Source organism: Acanthaster planci, linkage group LG06 (genome assembly GCF_054643075.1).
Source record: "Acanthaster planci isolate LZ-2023a linkage group LG06, COTS_SCS, whole genome shotgun sequence".
In the NCBI taxonomy this organism is placed as follows: domain Eukaryota; kingdom Metazoa; phylum Echinodermata; class Asteroidea; order Valvatida; family Acanthasteridae; genus Acanthaster; species Acanthaster planci.
In genome coordinates this window covers 3,016,229-3,036,157 of record NC_141782.1, presented here as the reverse complement: position 1 = coordinate 3,036,157, position 19,929 = coordinate 3,016,229, and the positions used below count along the sequence as shown (strand labels likewise).

Here is a 19,929-nt window from a genome sequence, read left to right as displayed (position 1 = left end):
AGTCCACCGACCATCCCTCGATAAACTGGTATCCAACAAATAAGTGAAAGACGACTGATTTAACTGATGGAAAAGTATGACAGAAGACAAAAGTAGTCGTTGTTTTAACCCCCACAATGACTTGCTTTTCAAAGATTTAAATGGAGAAGATTCTAAGACTATAACCAAGAGTTCGCAGACCATTAATGTATGCCTAATGGTAAATTTTCATTTATTTTCTATTCTCGTTTCATATAAAGGGGCAAAAAAATATACATATCAATTCACATTTACATTCCTTCTCTTTTGAAAATTCGCTAACACTTAAAAAAGAAAACAACACCAGTATTCCCCACAAAAGTGCAGTACTAAGGAATTTGAAAAATACTCAGAAAATGTTCTGCCTTTCAACCATTATTCCCAAGTTAGAAAATGTGCTAACACATTCAACAGGCTACAATTTGGAAGCCAAATTCGAGAAACCGCATAATTGGCATTTGCGTTAGTTTAACCTATTCTCAGTAATCTGCAGCTCATCACAGAGATCGGAATGACGACAGTTAAAAATCTTGGTGGAAAAAACATGAATAATCTGGGCTTAGGGAAGATCCCGAGTGCCACAGATACACAAAGTTACGATACCTGAATAAATAAACAATAGGTCAAAAACATTTAAAAAAAGATTTTTAAGCCTCAGGGCTAAGTCAGAGGTAATTTTCACGGGAAACGCGGTGGCAACAAAGCGCACTGTAAGCCTTTACAACCCTCGAGAAGACAGTGGCCTTCCCCCCCCCCGGAAATTCCTCAGAAAACAACGTATGGCTCTAGAGTTCAACAGTCTTCTTACCTACAGATTCCCTGGAAGAAAAATACGAGAACACTTTTTAGACAGACAGCCCCTCCCTTTTTAAATTTTTTTTTCTTAATATGCATGTACTTATCCACTCTCAAGTATTCCCAAGTTACCATGATTCAAATCTCGCAGACCCGATCTTTTCCTCTATCTCTGAGCAGAGCTGTCACAATTCAAGTTTGACCTTAAGATAAAACATAACAGGTCATATTTACACTCGTATGCTAGTCGTGCAGCTGAGAGCAGATGAGATTATGTAGAACAGAACAGCAGTACAATATTTTGTCAATACCCAAAGCAGGGGGGGGGGAAGAAATAGACCATAATGCATACGTAAAAAGTAAAACTTGGGGAAAAGGTAATCTATAACACATCTGGCAAAAGGAGTTGTAACGGTGACAACGCTAAAGAATACGCTGACTGTTCTGGGCTAGGTAGTCCTGCACGGCTTTGGTTTTGTGTACGGTACAAAGTACAAAAGGTAGCAAAACTTGAAAGATTAAAACTCTAAACTTTCAAAGTTTTAGAGGCAAAAATCTTGAAGTCTTAATTTTTTTTTTATGCTGAGACTTCACACCTCTGCGAAGTGCTCCGGAATTTTTCTAACACCTTTTTATTCTAGTAATAGTATCAAGCCAGTGCACTCTTGAGTTGCCAATTAAGGTCCTAGATGTACATGTTGTATGTCCGTATGCAAATAAATGGCTACTTTTAATTCAGCAGTCGCACGCGTACATGACGACCACAGTCCTTGCTGCCAAAAAGAAGTATTCCTCTTGGCGTGTTTCTCGCCAAAATTCCTGAATTCGAAATTGATTGCCTGTCTTTGGTTTACCACGGAAACAGCTGTAATGTTGGTCCATGGTCTGACGAAGTACAGCACACGCGAGGATCAGCTAACAACCATTTTCCCCCTCAATAATCAGCTCCAGTAAATCGAAATTGTAATCCGATTTCTGGACTGAAGCATGATTTATGCTACTAACAGAGAAGAGACAACTAGAAGTACGTGGGACACTAATTTCATTTGGAAATCAACGACCGGAGAAATTGCATCCCCTAAAAGAATCATAAGGAATTTATTTGTTGAAAAACCTCCACACAAAGTGGCCGGTATTTAAAAAGGAAACATCATAGAGTTGAGAAGGAAACAAACGCGTCGAAAAAGAAGAAACCCCAAGACTGTCTTTTACTTGAATCACATGCATCAATAATCGCGCCAACTGATAAAGTATCAAACACTAAGTGGCTTTATAAATGATGCCTGTTCATTTATATACATTAAGTTATTTGATACAAACCCCTACGAAAGTTTTAATTAAAATAGTTAACAAACCTTGGAGGCAACCGAAAATGCAACACTATGAACAGTCTGTGACAGGTCTAACAATGCATGTCCTTCTGTGTTGCATGCATGTGTCAACAGGACCTTGGGTGCTGAAACATATTTTGAATGCAAATTTCTGAAATATTTGCAAGCATATATCAAATCAGCTAGATCCAGGGACATTTTTTTCAACGAGACCACTGAAAATCTTTAAATTTTTTGTAAATATCTTAGCACAAAAATATCACTTGTCATTGATGTCATTTTCAGATGGGCTGAGTGGGAATTGCACTGTTGAAACAGAGTAAATTGTTGCATGAGAAGACTCACTTGATATCATATTCGCATTTACATTCATTAAGTAGTGAACCAAGCACCCAATCAGGGCTAGAGTCCAGAACGTAAAGACAGTGGTACATCCGTACGATATTTAAACTGAAATATCTCTATTTTTCCCCCCACACAGAATCCTTTCTCCTGCAGAAAGACAGAGTCTAACAATGTTAGAAGTACTATTTTTATAGAATAAAGAGAGGGCTTGTGGTGACACCATGTGGATAGATTTCTTCAGGAAGAGGCATGATTCTGATGAGAGCCGTTAAGTGTGAACTCAACGTTTCAACTAGTGTGCTCCGGTCATCCTCAGGAGTGAGGAGTGACTGAAGAGCACACTGGTCAGTTCTTATCAGAATCACACCTCTTCCTGAAGACATCTAACCCCATGGTGTCACCCCAAGCCCTCTCTTTAGTCTATCTCCACCATGCAAAGCTTCAAGTCTTATCTACTATCCTTATCCAGCTTTAATAATTTTTTTTTAACCCTGTCGCCACCCGTCACTCGAGTGCATTTCTATAAATTAGCTGTCATGTAACTACTGGCTAATGCTCGATTGTTGAGCAATAACACTTGACCTGTGACTGATTAAGTTCATTAGAAATTCTGGGAGGTGAGAGCTTGGAACATAAATGACCGTCTAGCGGGGGGACTAGTAGAGCGTCAGGCCGACGTCCAAGGTGCAATGAAGCGCTGTTGTGTGCATATTAATTCGGCATGCACCAGAAACACCGGGTCACGCTCGAGTGATTATTGTGTGTATGTTGCCTGAGCACCGAGTGCACATCAGGTAAGCACTGGATGCTCGCACTGACGATGACTGGTCACGAAGTCCACGATGGGCGAGCAGTGCCAGGACACCGAGAGGACGGGTTGGTATGAAGCGAGCCACAAATTGACACTGACAGGGTATCAAGTTCACATGGAGTAAGCACTTGAACAGTTGTACCCTGAAGGGGTATGGAGGGAATAAGCTTTGGGAGCACATGAGCAGTTGATGGGTGGGAACCGATGAGATGGAAATGATGCCACTGAAGAAGCGCCTGGTTTGTAGAACCACACCTGAATGTCCTGTGTGCACCAAATACAATTTCTTTTATGAACCGATCATGATATAAAATATCTCACACTTTATGTACAAGAAAAGTGCCCTGCAGTGCTATACAGCTGGAATCTTGGAGTATCTTGTCCTGCGCATCAGCTTTGCCGGTCTTTTCCGCCATGTGACAGGCTTCTGTCGTTTCCGTCGGCTGCGGCACAACAGGTGGACGAAGAAGCCCAGCACCAGGACACCCGAGGCAAATGCCAGGAAGGTGACCAGGCTCCAGTTGTCCGACACCACCAGGCTGCCCGAGTTCAGCTGCGGGTCCCAGCCGGCGCCCTCGTCATCCCGCAAGAGACCGGGCACGTTGGGCTCATCCCGCCTCATGTTGACAGCCACCACGGCTGGGGGTGGGGCTCCCTCTAGGATGGAGAGCAACTTCTGGTGTTTGAAGAGATTACTGGGGTGGAGAGGGGAAAAAAAAAAAACAAGGAAATCTTTGTAACTCCTGACAGCTCAAGTCTACAATAAGTGACTGGTTCCCAATAAAAGCGGTCTTCAGGCCAATTTTTGAAAATTTCATTTTAGACTGTGTAAGAATGGGCAAACTGAGCTGTTTATTTTGACGTATCACTCAGCTTAGTATCCTGACAAAAAAGATCATGATGTGAGTGCAAAAATGACAACAGTCCCTTTTGATTTACACTCAGCAAAATTCTTCCAAAGGCCGTTAACTCAAAGGTGGCTCTGGGGTCTTGTGACTCATCTTGTCAGGTTGTGTTATACATTTCAACCGCAAGTGATCCCCGGGATTCTTGAACCAAGGTATGTGTAGTTTGGGGAACATACATAAACCAATCGGTTCAAGAAATGACAGATCACCTCCTGTAATGTGTGAACACAAGCGCATACATGAAGCTGACAATAGTGATACCTGCATCGAACACTGACAGGCAGCAAATTGGTACCAAAGAATGTATACATGTACATGTATAGGTACCACACATGTAGCTTTGGCGTGCACTCTTCAATAGCTTTGGCGTGCATGCCTCAATAGCTTTGGCGTGCACTCCTCAATAGCTTTGGCGCGCAGGCCTCAATAGCTTTGGCGCGCATGCCTCAATAGCTTTGGAGCGCCCATGTCATGACATACAGGTCAGTACATGTACATATAAGTGCCATTTGACATGGATTACTGTAGGTACCGTCCACTTGAATGTTCCTTACATACAGGCAGTGGAGTAGCCATGGGGGGCCTGACATGGGGGGCACGTGCCCTCCCCACACATTCCCGGTGCCCCCCCAAGTGCCCCATCCACTGAAAAAAAACGGATGAATGGATATTGAACAAGCCCAACAAAAACTTGCCCCCAAAAACCACACCATTGAAAGCTGGTGCCCCCCAGAGGATGCTGGTGCCCCCCAGAGGATGCTGGTGTCCCCTTTGTGCCCCCCGCACTAGCTGACTAGTAAAATCCTTGCTACGCCACTGCTTACAGGTTATCAAGTACCACACAGAAGTCTATGTCTGTAAGTCACGCCAGCGTGCGGATGATGCATTGCCTCAACATACGCCATTTCTCTTATACCCAAGAAGCTTTACAGGAATGGACACTCACATTTTCCTCAATTGCATAACAACCTATCATCATACATGTACATAATGCAAACTGTACATTTATATGTACGCAACATATCTCCCAAACTGTAAGACTTAAATGAATTAATTTACCAGACACTGTTTACATTCATCAGGTTCTTAACAGCTTCAAAGCCCAATGTCCAAGGACAAATAATACCCTCAACATGTAACCATATATGGATGTGCATGCACAGGTTCAAGTAAGTGTAATTTTAGTTTCCAGTTGAGCTCTAGCATGTCAAGCATATGCCCATATCAACCCCTTGGTTCCCCCAACTACACACCAGTACCCCGACAATTTTCAAAACACTCCGACAACGGGAACGACACGTGGGGCACACCTGTGTGGACGCAGAGGCCAGGAGAGTGTTTACACAGGACTACTGTACCAGGAGCATGCATGACTCGGGCGCTAGTGACTGCAAGAATTTGTAGGCAACTCATGCGAGATGCTCATGAGATTATCCTCAATGTATGGGATATTCAATTTGTCGTTGCCTTCTGGAATTTTTTTTATTGCTACCGGTACATCTAAAGCCGGCTAAACACAAGTCCTGCAAACTCTCTTTTATGTAGATATACCTGTGCACATGAAGATGCATATATTTTCAATATTTGTTTAAGGTTTTGTAACAGTCAATAATGGAGATAATGAATATGTACATGAGTATGCGTATCTGAAGGGCTAGATTTATCCAAAAGGTTTTTTAATTAGACGAGATCTTTTCTTTATGTATTTCTGTGTTTCTGTCATTATTACCATTTTTGATAGCCACCCATTTTTTATTTCTTTTGTTGTGTTTGACATTCTGTATTATACGCTACATGTCCTTGCAACAGTAATGGCTTTATTCACATTACTAACCATGGAAGTGGACACACATTACTAAAAAAAAAAAAACAGAAAGAAAAACAAAAGAATTAACAAAAACCTGAAACATCCCCCTGATAAAAACAAGAAAAACAAACTCCCCAAAAAGAACAAAACAAAGGAAAACTAATTTCTAATCATCCAAAGTGCTCAGACCCGTACAATGTGACCAGCTCTTGCTTTCATTTGATATTTAATTCATCTCAGTGGCATTTTGCATTTTGGAGTTATTTGCCATTTGCATATTCATATAATTTCATTTTATCACACGTGCTTTTTGAGATAATGCCTTTTAAACATAACGAACAGAAACCTTAAACTTAAATCAGACACTCTCTTGGTTTTCCTTAGCAACAGAAGACGCTTTCTGGTCAAGCAATTGGCCTCAAAACATTTCCAAATATTTTCACCCTCGGCACATGGAACGGGCCATTACGAGTTTTTGCATTGTGTGACTTAATACACCTTTTTGCAGACTGTGTCACAAATATGCAGGACATGATTTCTGGATGACTTTTGACAGAAATACTGAGCAAGGGACGTGTGCTGGAACATGTACATCATACTTCTACTTGCATTGGGCTGAGTGACACTTGAGAATGTGCCACCTCTATAATGGGCAAATTTTGCGCAACAGCTTTTCTGTTTTCAACCACCTGTTGATCTTGGCTGGTATTCGGGACATTATTTTGTGCATGTGTTACCAGGGAAGATCCACAAGTGGTCGACAAGTGGTCCACTGCTCGAACTTGCCCTACACTGGTGGATTTTAAAAGATTTTGGATGGTTGCCAAGAAAAACAAAAGTAAAATGTTACATAAAGGGCTGAACTGGAGGCATAGTGAGAAAAAAAAAGCTCTCTAGATCGTATCCCCACCTGAATAAAATCTGAATAAAGTAATCTGAATAAAAACCTTCAAAAGCTCTCACGACAACTAAAAAATCACCATTTCATTCCAGAATGCAAGGTCAGCAGTGAAGTCAACAAAGTCTGTCATAAGTAAATACAAGGTAGGGTTCATGTTAGGTCACACAGAAACAAGAAGAAATAGCAAACTACAAAACCTCCATGTCAGGCGTTGGAATAATGTACGGGGAGTATAAAGAATATAAATTCTGAGTCTTGTCACAAGAAAGTGATGCGTTGACTCTGTACACAAAAGGCACTCTGACAACAGTTCTGTTTTTCCACCCCCACCTGTCTCGGAGTCGGCGACAGTGACGTACTGACAGACAGTCTGCACCCAGCAAAATCAATAAATCCTCCACACAAGTTGAGAAGCAAGTCGCATGCCACACCGGGGGAAGGCCGTATAGACTGAGATCACAGTGGTCACTCACCCTCAGACTGCAAGCCCCAGATGACTCGGTTTGATTGACTGTCTCAACCGGCCAACTCGTGCAATTTCCTGTTGCCTGGCCTGCACAAACTCCCCATCTCCCCACTGTGAGATTTCCATCCATATAATATAACGTTTTGCTCTTATTTCCATGGTAACATAGTGGCAGATTTTGTTGGCAATGACATTAAATGCATTACCTCGGCCCCCCCATGGCAAACATTGCAGATGGAGAAGAAATGGACAGATTAATGCAGCAACACTTGGGATATCTGTGTAATGAGGACTACAATATAAAAACCTTTTCCCCATCAACTCCGTGGTCATGCAAACATCATGAAATACATGCAGTTCAAACTCAAGAACACAGGGTACGGGTCAGCCGAGGTTGTGTGCCCAACTGGTACAGTACATTTATACACAATACACGTGCAAGTGAAATTCACGTGGAATTACATGTACATGTACTGGTTTGAAATGTATATAGTGGGATATATGGCCCTTGTGCTGGGGGAATACCCTACTTGTACATGCATGTACAGTGTACATGCAAGTAAACATGCAAAAAATAAGGAACAGTTTGGAGTGACCTTAATCCCATTTACTCCTTCAGAGTGCTGAAAATCCTGTTTTGTCCGTCCCTTCTGCATTATTGCATACTTTTTAAGAGATTCAGACCCCATTTGTGTGCTCTTTGTACAATGTCCAATACCAAAGCTGGCAATTTTAAAAGAGTTTACTGGCGGCACTAGGATTTCAGAAACTCTAAATATGCATAAGATGGCTTAGACAAAAGACCATCTGTCAGCTAGGGTACAGGTACTACATAACACGTGCATGTACCTACGGATTGATACATGTACATGCATGTACCTACGGGTTGATACATGTACATGCATGTACCTACGGATTGATACATGTACATGCATGTACCTACGGGTTGATACATGTACATGCATGTACCTACGGATTGATACATGTACATGTATGTACCTACGGATTGATACATGTACATGCATGTACCTACGGGTTGATACATGTACATGTATGTGCATGTACACGTGTGCAACATGTACCCAACAGTGCTTTTGCCAGGGTTGAAATCTGGCAGAAATGCACATGCACGTGTACCATGGGTGCATCTTGTCAAGAAATTATGTTTCTTGAACGTGCTTCTGGAGCAGAAATACATTTACCTTTTCTAAATAATAAGTTCTGAATGCACATGTACAAATGCGTAGTGAAATAAAAATAGAAGTGTCCTCGTCAACTTGATACTCCAACCCGCTTCATCAGACAGATTGCTGTATGTTTTTTTCTTCAATCAAAGACAACGTCTGTATTTGGAATTTGAGGCACACGTAATCCATCTGTTTCGACACGGTCTGCCTCACTGAGTCTTCAGCTCATTTGCTGTCTTCGAGTCCTTCAAAGCGGTCTTCTAGGCTTCAATCAACGTCGGAGCGGGCGGGCACCGTCACCAAATGATACAGATCACTGATGTAAAGACACAACCTGAGGAATCGCCGGCCGTAATCCCCTCCCCTCTCTTTTCAAACTTTGATCTCTTCCTCCCCCCCAGCCTCTTTTCTAAAGGTCAATATATGCAAGCCTGGAATACTTCTTGTCAATTTCACAGTTTCGCGAGCATCTTCCCGCAACACTGCACAGCAGCCGAGGCAAAGGAGTAAAGTGTGACCAAATGCTCCGAATGTGCGCAAAGGCAGTTTTGGTATTCTCCGATGTTGTAACCTTTCCACTCAACATGTCTGACAGACTGCACGTCAGGTAAAATGCAGATGAAAAGACAGATCCAAGTTTGAAAAATATACAGGTATGCAAGGCTTAAAGATATAACAAAGCAGATGCATAGCAAGTAACTGGCATTGTGCCCTTGATATTAAAGCATGCACTGTATAACACCCATTCATGTGTTCACGCCTATACATGCACATACATGTACCAAGCTCTACCGGTTGAGAAATTCTGAATTAAATGTCACTTTGTACGTATACACACGTAGGGTAGTAGTTCACACGTGAATTGGATTTCACCCCAAAAAAAACTCCACAAGAAAGCCTCTTGATGCTGGAGACAGACGTTTATTAACACTAATTTGAGATACATGTACAATGTATGATCAGCCTATACATGTGCACATACATGTAGCTATAATACTAGTACATGACCAGTTGCCTGCATCTCTGTACCTCCGAAAATCTAAGAACCTGTAACCTCTCTTTAAAGAGCTCTTTTTTTAATCATCTGTCAAGACCCACACAGCCTTCTTGTCTGGCTGTTGGCATTATGTATGGCCATCCCTTTCCCTAGCATGCAATGAGAAAACCCCCCCTCCCCCATTCCAACAAACAGCCTCGGCTGAAATTCAATACGCTGTGTACATGGATGTGCTCTGGGAGTGTGCCCGAAGTGAATAATCATGCTTCGCTAGGGGGGCATTAATGAACCAAACTACCCCGCGTGAGCCTTCAAGGGGAGATAGTGGGGCCGCCGCTTCCCCCCCCCCCGAAAATGTCATCGTCTCTTATTTCGTGTCTGCTGCTTGGAAATTGCTGTATCTCATGGAGACAGGAGAAGATGATTCTCAGAGATTTTTCTCTGCAATCCAAAACTTGCGAAATGAAAAAAATGTGTCGTCACAACACCAGTCAAGGTATAAATCTGTTGTTATGCTGTGTGGCTTGCGCACATGTATGTAATAAAATTCAGCTTAAACGCTGAGAGGCATGTAAGTGTAAATCAATTAGTACATATACATGAATATGTACAATGTATGTTACCGGAGACAAAAATCAATAATTGATTCAGCTTCAGTTTCATGATCTGAATAGTTAAATCCACACATACAACGATGATGAAAGATTTGAGTCCCCCAGAAGCCAAAGGGTCAGTCTTTTACTTCAACAACAGATGATTTCATTTTCCATTGAAAAGAAATTTTTCATTTTTTTTTTCAACTTGTTTACACGCATGGTAAAACTGAACTTGCTACTGCACTGCCGAACTTTTTCAGTGTACCGGTAGAGCGTAGCTTCCATATGGATGTGAGGAGAACAGACAGCATGCAAGAGGTCAAGATGCAGACAGTCATGGAGGAGACAACGTCTGATGTAATGTTCTCCACAAAAATGACGTCTAAAACAGGGAACTTTTTGCATGAAATGCCTTTCTGGGGTGGTGAAGCCAATCTGATACTCCAGTTCCATGTATTTTGTTTATGCTCAGCTTTTTGCCGACGACTGGGGCATCAGGTTTCAACTATAAGGAGAGAGTTGGCAAACGGCGTGGTACCAGGTGAGAGAGGCATTGTTGCAGGCCCATCCATCCTGCTGGTGTGCCCATCTGCATGAGCCTACTCTGGTGACTCAATGCCGACAGGTGGCAAAGTCAGTGGCCATCCCTGTTTGTGTTAGTCGCAATAAAGTGTTTCCTTATGATTGCATATCGTCGAAACTGATCGGACATGCCTTCTGCATCTCTTTATGTCAATATGAAAACTACACGTAGGCATAAAACAGATGAAACATGCTCCCCCATTCATTAACAAAACTGAAAAACAACATCTTCCAATTTGAATATAAAAACATTGGTCTACGCTTTTATGCACATGCACACTTTACTTACCAAACAATATCTTTTTAAAAAAAACATGCAGCTGCCATGTTTATTGTTCCGGCAACTTAACAATGCAACCCAATGATGCAAAGAAAATATGTCTAAATTAGCATATAAATGAAACTTCAACACCTCAGAGCCATTGCTAAACGCATTACGTGTACAATAACTTTCTTCCTTCTCGCTGTTCATGTGCACATGCAATGCAAAGCCGGGCCCTCTGAATTTGGAGACCCAAACCACATATTCTGAGTTGCTTGCTCAGTCATGTAACATTGAATATTGTGTATGATTCACCGCTAGAGTTTACATGTAGATGTGAAAAAAACGGGTGTGACTACAGCAAAGAGATACACACAACTTGTACATGTACACAGTTAAATGGGCCTTCTAACTAACCTTTGTCGCTCAATGCACCAACATACATGTACATGGATGCATAAAACTGAACATGACACCAATAAGCCACTTGCGCCTGAAATTTGAAAAAAAATCTGGTACACTGTATTATCTGACTGCACAGAAATGTAACAATTTGAATTCCCCACACTAAAGACACTGTTGCTGTTCCTCATGATTCGGGGCAAGCTTTTGCATAGCGACCACCATCTCTGGAAAGGATTGGTTCCTTTGTGTCGTTCTTATCCCTTGAGAACAGTGTATTGTTGCAAGGCGTCTCTTATGTAACTAAGCAAAAGCTTGCCCCGAATTACAAGGTATAGCAACAGTGGTTTTTAGTATGGTTTTAGTAGTTGTTACGTTCACGTGAATTTGAAGAACTCAGCGTACCAGATTTTATTTCCAATTTAACACACGCAGATGGCTTATTAGGAGATCAACTTGAAATCTTCACGAGTGAATCACTTATTTTCAACAAGTGGCACTTTTCAGTGCATGGAAACAATTGGGAACTGTAACTTGTTTTTCTTTCGTGGCTTTTTTTTATCGGAAGAACATGGGAGACCTGTTTGGATATGTTGATAAAAGTACAAATAAAGTGGTTAGTTTTATTGATTCAAATCTCCCTTCAAATTTCACACTGTGTTTTAATCGCCATTTCGGTCACAACTGGTGACAATGAACGAGACTCTTTAAACTCTTTGGCAGCTACGAGTACAGATGCATATAACCTGAGTTAGGGAGAGAGAGGTCACATCTCCTGACTTCACATTGCCTTTTGCATGTGTAGCGTTCATCTACGCTGTGGGTGTCGCCAACATTTGTGCCAAGGGGGGGGGAGCAAACCACTTTTTGGGGGGGAGGGGAGAAGTTCCAGGGGAGAAAGCACTCACCTGCTTAAAAAGGAACAATAAATAGCAGGAAGGAGTCTAATTGGAGGGCTTTTTTCAAGCAAATTAATGCTTTTCATTGCCTTTCATATCCATTTTGTTTTCTTTCATTTTTTTCATTTTTTGTTTTCATATTTTTTTACGGGGTGGAAGGAATGCCTACGCCCCCCTTGATGCCCATTATCTAAATGTACATATGTTGGTATGTGTAAAACCTGCCACTGCACAGGTGCATGTACATGTGTATATAGTAAACAAAATCGGACAAGTCCCCATGGCTTTGATACTGGACTCTTTTCTTATTCATAAATTGGTACCCAACAACGACATGTATGAAGAGGGGCAAATCTCCAGAAATGCTGAAATGCTAAACTATTCATGAACATCACAGTTGAGACACAAATATTCCATGTGCATGTATATTTGACAAGTGCATGCAGGGAAAAGATGAATGTGTTTGACACATAAGCATGAGTGGTGTGCTTAATAAGTCATGTGGGTTAAAATACCTGAGGTTGAATTTGTTCTATATCTGTACATGCATGCGTACACATATATAGGACAAGTGACAATGATTGATATGCACATTGTACAAAGATTTACTTGTATCTATGTACGTGTATGTCTAACTGTCTATCAACTACATATGCCCTCATTAGTTTCAGGTCTGCCATCCTTGAGTGATTTCTGACCACATGCACGCACACCGGTGATGAAGTGTAAAAATGTCTCACATGACAGCTAGTAAATTGGTTCTTGAATATTATACACCAGAGACAATTTTTTTTTTTTATTTTGGGAGGTCGTTTATTCAAAGTTGTCTTTCGGAAAGTAATAAGTTTCCTGTAAAATCAAATAAAATGAGCATTTTAAGGTTGCAACAAATAACCCCGTCCAGCAGATCACCAGGCACGCAACTTGGACTTTGACAAACAAACGAGGAAATTCTGACTTTGTAGTTTGTAAAGTGTTTTTTTTCCTTTCAATGGCATGAATGTGAAGTGAAAAATGAGGAAATCAGCTGATCCTAAGAAAAAGTCGCATGCATGGCACACTGGGACAAGTGTAAAATGACCCCCCCCAAAAAAAACCAAACCCCAAATAACCACCATCATAAAGTGATAACTTTTAAAAAAGTTGACTTTACTGGAATAGGAGATCCATACTCTTTCCATCTTGAACTATCACTGTACAGACACCATACTTGTTAGCATGAGAAAACATGCAGTGTACAAACCACCTGATCTAGTATGTCACTCTTGGCACCCTATAAAAAAAATAATAGTAAAAAACCCCATCTCGCATCCCAAGACGCCCTTGCCAATTCACTGCTTCACCGACCCGTTAAGAGATCCCCTACAATTTCCGAGCAGCATATCACACCTTTGGGCGTCCGTGTCTTTCGAGAAACCAAACGGGAGAGGTTGCAAAGGAGCGTGACGTAAACTGTAAATATTTCATATCGGTGACAATCCTGAGTGTGGAGGTGTTCTGGGGAAAGACTTGGTGAAGGAGAATCGGGAAAAACAGGCCAGTGATCCAGTTGAACAAACAAGAGGGTTGGATTCAGCTGAACACACAACAAGGAAGACTTTCACACTTGTGACTAACAAACTGATGAAAAGAATGGTGTATTGTGCAAATCCAACTTCGCGTGTCTATTTCTCTGAGCACATGTACAACATACATGTACATGTATACATGTACATGTATACATGTACATGTATACATGTACATGTATACATGTACATGTATACATGTACCGTACATGCACAGTATACACTTTAAAACTAACATTTCTTGACCTGTATTAAATCTGCCTTGAACCAAGAACAAAAACTACAAAAAAGTACAAAACTCACAATAAATAAAAACTAAAAACAAAACATAACCCTAAACCAAAGAAAAACAACCCAATAAAATATCAACAATAAAATGGAGATTTTAGAATTGTTCTTATGCATGAGCTGTACCAGTGCATGCAGCACAGGGAGCAATTTGCAAACACCGTAAGAATGATCCCCATAAGTCTGTACAGTGTTCAGCCACCCCAGTCTAACAACTTTGATGTGGAGTTAACTCACATCGTCACTTTTCATTAGCTTAACGATTTTGAAATGACTGCGACATGAAAAGAAGCACCCGTTGTTCTCCAAATTGAATACAGCATGCCAAGAGCATGACAAGTGTCGTACACTCTCCCACTCCTTCCTTTGTAATGTCCCATTGTGGACACAGAAGTAAAAAAAAGTAATTCAAGTAAGTTTAAGAAACGGCCCAGACGATTTTAATAGAATCCCGCCTGTAGATCATGGATAAGGGGTACTTGATCCAGCCTGCTGTTCCACTAGAAATGCAGCGCACGGGGTTCATGTACGGCACAGTACATCCTTTGATCATTCCTTGCGGAGTGTCATGTTCATACATCAAAATTATTTTTGGAACCAGTCCAGATTCTGTGTAACTTAACCTTCCCAAAGTTGCCTTCTCATTTTTGGTCCAGATTCAGGAATGCGGTGCAATTTCCAAGCTTTTCAACTGAGCTACTGCCACAGTATGCAGGGTGGTGTTTACATGAATAATCACAGTACAGCATGGTTGTCTCAGGAAAATTTAGACTTGCTGGCTTTGCGTGGAATGACAATTCAATGAGATGTGGAATTTCCAAAATGGCCAAAAAATAGATAACATGCCAGACTTGAGAACACTTCTTTATTGTGCTTCGATGATCTATCAAGGAGCATATCCATGTATGCATGTTCATACATCATACACATCATGCGAAAGTTGTTAACACCACTGATACTCATAAAAAACAAGAGAGGTGTCGAGTTGCACTCGACAGAAGCAATGGTTTTCTGAAACAATCACGATTTCAGAGCGTCAAATCTGCGGCGGGAATTGCTCCCAACCGTCCAATGGCACACTTGACACAGTTGTTAGTGCCTGTGCCCTCCCAACACTCGAGATAAAAAGGCCTTCTGAGTATATTACCCTCAAGTGATATCACCGCGTCGCCAAATCCCTGAATCTTGACATGGTCTCGGCCAAGACATCTTTACGCGCAGAAAAAAAATGTGGCAGAGTCAGCACTGCTTTTTTTTTTCATGACAGCCAAGGGACATGTAGACCCCCAGAATCAGGGATTCGGGCCAAAGAACAAGATTTCCGTGGGTATTAACGCCGGATAAGCATAAGCCTCCCTTCACGGTCTAGCAAGAAACCTCAAGACTATTGCTCTGGACGATGAAACTGTAACCCCCTGATGGCTTCAAGTCTCTGACAAAACTGTGTGAATTCTAAAAATTTTTAAAAAGTACTTGAAAAGAAGAAGACGAAAAGCAAAAAGAATCTGGTGAAATTATGGGGCCAGAACTTGTTGAGATCAGCCCAGCATTTGAAGGAGTGGGTCGTTGACATTAGCATACGTGTACACAGTCGGGAAGACGGCTAAAAATAATCGAGTACGTCTGTGGAAAGATCTTGACGACAGAACCCTCGGGGGAATGCAAATAAGGCAAGAGTTTTAACGTTTCCAGTGCTGCGTGCCTTGTAAGACTGAACCGCTGAGTGTCATTTCTACTTTGTCTTTGACCCACGATGATAATGGACTTCTTGTTTTTCTTTCCGTCCCAGCACCACTGTTTTTCACTTCATCCACTGACTCTGCATTACAATATGATCCACTCTTGGCTGCGATCATTCCTGCTATCTGCTGGTTTTTATCAAGTGATCAAGGTTTACTAGAAAGGGATTTATCTGTTCATATGAATTTGGATGCAGTGATGGAGTGCTGTATCAATTTTCACAGGAATAAGATCGGCAAGTGCACCTGCAAAGAAAAGTCCCGTCATTAATGCAGTGACGACACAGTAAAGCATGTTCAGGCACCTGCAGCAATATACTTGTAAATGTACACATGTCAATGTACACCAGTACTTACCTGGGAGCTGAGATGTTGAGAGGTTCTCCTTTGGCCCACGCTAGATGGGGGCAGGCGGGTAGGGGGCGTGGCTTTGGGTCCCCTAGCTGATGAGGATCCAACACTTTGGAGTACCGATACAGGTGGTTGCCTACCAGTTCGGAACAAATGAAAACAGTCTCCATGAACTTGAGTCTTATGCGGTTAAGGAACTGATCAAAATTTACAGCATAATAGGCTTCACATCGAAGGCTTAAAATTTGAGGTTTTTGCATTTAACTTCTAAAAAAGGAAGGGCTGAAATTTGACACTTGTAGATGGAATGTACACATGATGATATCAAGGTTTTTTACAGTCCGTACTGGTATTTCAAATTTCAGGTATTTCAGGCACTTCAGATTTAAGGTACATGGACATGCACAGTACTTCAGGTACTTTGCAGAGAACTATATATGGCCGATATGGTTACATGTGTATATGCCAGATTTGCTACTGAAATTAAAGTCTGACAATTGCTATTTGAGGTTTTTTATCCGTTTAATGGTTAAAATACAACAGAAGTATAACTATTTCTTGTATGTGATAGCAGTGGTGGTAGAATACCCAGAAAATGTGCTTCAAGTGAAATGTAGATGGCATCAAAGGTAAGGAAGGGTTGTTCATGTAACCCCAAGGGTCAGGCATACTATGGAGCATCTGACAGTCTTCTGCCTCTTTTACACGTAGTGGTCCATATGCACGTCGCAAACATGTTTTCACTCGGAGGTTTGATGGCTGCTCAGCTGCTGCACTACTGTCAGGAGAGAGCGAGTACGTGCCAAATGCGTGCCTCTCTGAATATGGAACTAGCCGGCGGATGCATTACCAAGCCTGGCTTGGCAGCCAGTGTTGTCATCAAGTCCCTTTTTTTTTCTCTTTTTTTTTTCTTGGAGCCGAAAATGGAGCTTGGATATGTGAGCCTGAGCCAAAAATGAGCCAGTGTAGACTTGTTCTTTCTGCAGTCGTGGGCAAAAGGCTTACAGAACATCATGCCGATAAGTGTGACTATTTTTGCTCCGAAGACTTAGGTTCTATTTTTTGCAACAACCAGACCTGTGCTATTTTTGGCACACTGTAGGCAATTAACTGCAGGCTGTATTACAGCCTGCAAAGTATAGACCTCAATTAATAATGCCTCGGGCTGCAGTTTGATACCTGCATTTGAGTACATGATACACACACAGGGCCTTAGACATATCTCCGCCTACATTACTATATAAGCCTTTTTGAGAGTTAAATTTGAATAAAATCTGGTACACTGACCTTTAAATTCACGCGAGCATAACAACTTGAATTCTCCATACTAAGAACACTGTTGCTATACTTCCTGATTCGGGGCAAGCTTTTGCTTAGTTACATAAGAGACGCCTTGCAACAATACACTGTTCTCAATGGATAAGAAGGGTAAAAAGGCTCCAATCCATTCCAGAGATGGTTGTCGCTATGCAAAAGCTTGCCCCGAATCATGAGGAACAGCAACAGTGCCTTTAGTCTGGGGAATTCAAATTGTTTCATTTATGAGCAATCAGATATTAAACTCAGTGTACCAGATTTTGTTTAAATTTACCTCTCAAAAAGTTTTTTGCACCATATGTATACAGCCTTGTCCAAAGCAGTCTCAAGTTTTAGTTCAGTAGAGGGCCCATTCATGCGCATAATCTGCGAGTACACGCAGGAGCTGCAAACACTCAATCCATTGCGCTAAAATTTGTTAAAAGCTGGTATGCAAACCAGGCCTTGCAGTCCTTAAATATCAGTGACATATAAGGTCTTGAATGTGGATGCGTGCACCAATTTTGCCAAAACTCTAGTGTCTAAAACAAAAGCAAGTGTTTTCAAAAAGGCCTAAAATAAATTCTTTACAGTAAAATAGTACATTAACTCCAAATGTGAAATAAATCAGTCTTGTATTCCGTGTCTGTCCCTCCTCGCCATTCTGAACGACTGGAAATTGATCTGTATCAAATATAAAAAATGTTTTGCTTTTTTCCTTCCACCTATGTCTATCTTAAGTGTGAGGCGGTAAAATTCAACAGAAAAGCCTGGGGTGGTCACTGAAACCAGTGAAGTGGGCCGCCTCACACTGGAATAGGCAGGGGAAACCTCGGTGCTGGCATCAGTACATTACATGCATGCAGGTCTTGCTCTATTGTATGCCTTCCATGAGATTGTGTCACTGCACTCGAGGACAATACCCTTATATACCTGGCAGACTCAACATGGCCAGAGTTTGTACAGAGGTTTCAAATGATGCAACATAATACGAACGTAATGGAGAGGGTACTAAACTACTCATGCACAAGTACTGTACCAGGGGCCTTATGCAGAGTGAGTTATAGTGCTGAAGTTTAGAAGTGATTTAATTGCTAAAATTGAATAAACTAAAAAAAAAACAACCTCAGCTGCACTAACTTCAACGAAGACAACAGCCTGGAGACCGCCATTTTGAATGGGATAGGCACAAGACACATTTACAACAGCGAGTACACTGCCCTTCTGAACTATATAGTAATTTCATTTCTGGATGGCAGCACTAAAGCACAGTTATCATCTATATGTGTACATGTTACTTACATGGTCACATACATGTATTTTCAGATTATGTTACAACATGTCCATTCAATGTCACAAGTTTCTCTTCCATTACCATTTATGAGCATGTTTAATTCTGGGAGCAATTAGAATTGAAACTGACAAACATGTGAACAACATGTCCATACTAGTGTGAGTGTGGGTGGACCTTCCCTGAGGTTGAGGTGACAACTTTCTTTGTTCCAAAAGATGAAACCGTGCTCTAAAGTTTTTGGTCCCTTTTAAGACATTTCAACAAGTGATGTCCGCACGACCCAGAAACAAACACGTTTGAGCAGACCTTCATTGCGTTATCGAAGGGGCCAATTTCTTTTGTTGGGACCAATTTCTTTTGCTGCAGGGGGACAATTTCTTTTGCTGGGCAAATTAGGACCAAGTTGTGGGGACATTCCTCCGTCCCCAGAACACTTTTGGTCCCCACTGAATCAGTGTAATGACAAGTGTTAGTGTCAGACGATATGTCCTACCAGCTACATCGTTCTACATGTATATTTATCTGAATGGACATACATATAAGTCGTAATACATGGACAGACAGATGGCAACCATGGTGCATGTTGATGGGACAAAGAAAATGTATCATTTGGCCTTATTCACGAGTCGACCATGTTGAATCAAAAATGAGGTTAACTTATCTTTTGGGGGAGGACTTAAGAATAGAAATAAAAGCATGTGGAGGGAAGGAAGATAAGTTTATTATGAACTGATTTCATTTACAATAATTAAAAATTTGTGAATTGTCTACATGTTTTAAGCAACATTTAAAATACAGAAAATGGGGGTGAAATCCAAAATAGCCTGGCACCACCCCATTTGGCACATGATATTGAATAAGACGGATTCAGGGAACATGATTCAAACTGGCTTCCTTGAGAATAAGGTCTATTATTCTCTGATAAACAGTAAAATTTTGTATGTAAGTCAATAACTAAACTTGAACACAGAGGCTTGCAATGGGGATGTTTAAATTGACAGCAGACGAACTGTGCAATAGGGCGAGTGCTGTGGTTTGAAACCTGAGCAATTTTCTAGCCTATCAGCTGTCTCGTTAGGTATGACATTA

General features: G+C 41.4%; 1 protein-coding gene across 4 annotated transcripts in view; it reads right to left on the bottom strand.

The window, feature by feature from the left end:
- mbtps1 (membrane bound transcription factor peptidase, site 1) overlaps positions 1 to 19,929 on the bottom strand; it is a 102,514-nt gene that overhangs the window by 21,459 nt on the left and 61,126 nt on the right. For 2 of the 4 annotated variants that reach the window (XM_022245228.2, XM_022245227.2), the window contains exons 22-23: positions 16,257 to 16,386; positions 189 to 3,995 (exon numbers count right to left, since the gene is read on the bottom strand). In XM_022245228.2, coding sequence (XP_022100920.2) covers positions 3,653 to 3,995; positions 16,257 to 16,386 — 473 coding nt within the window. In that variant the 3' untranslated portion in view covers positions 189 to 3,652. Of the gene's footprint in view, positions 1 to 188; positions 3,996 to 16,252; positions 16,387 to 19,929 lie in introns of those variants that run through there. The other 2 variants (XM_087138094.1, XM_087138095.1) reach the window with 2 other exon arrangements.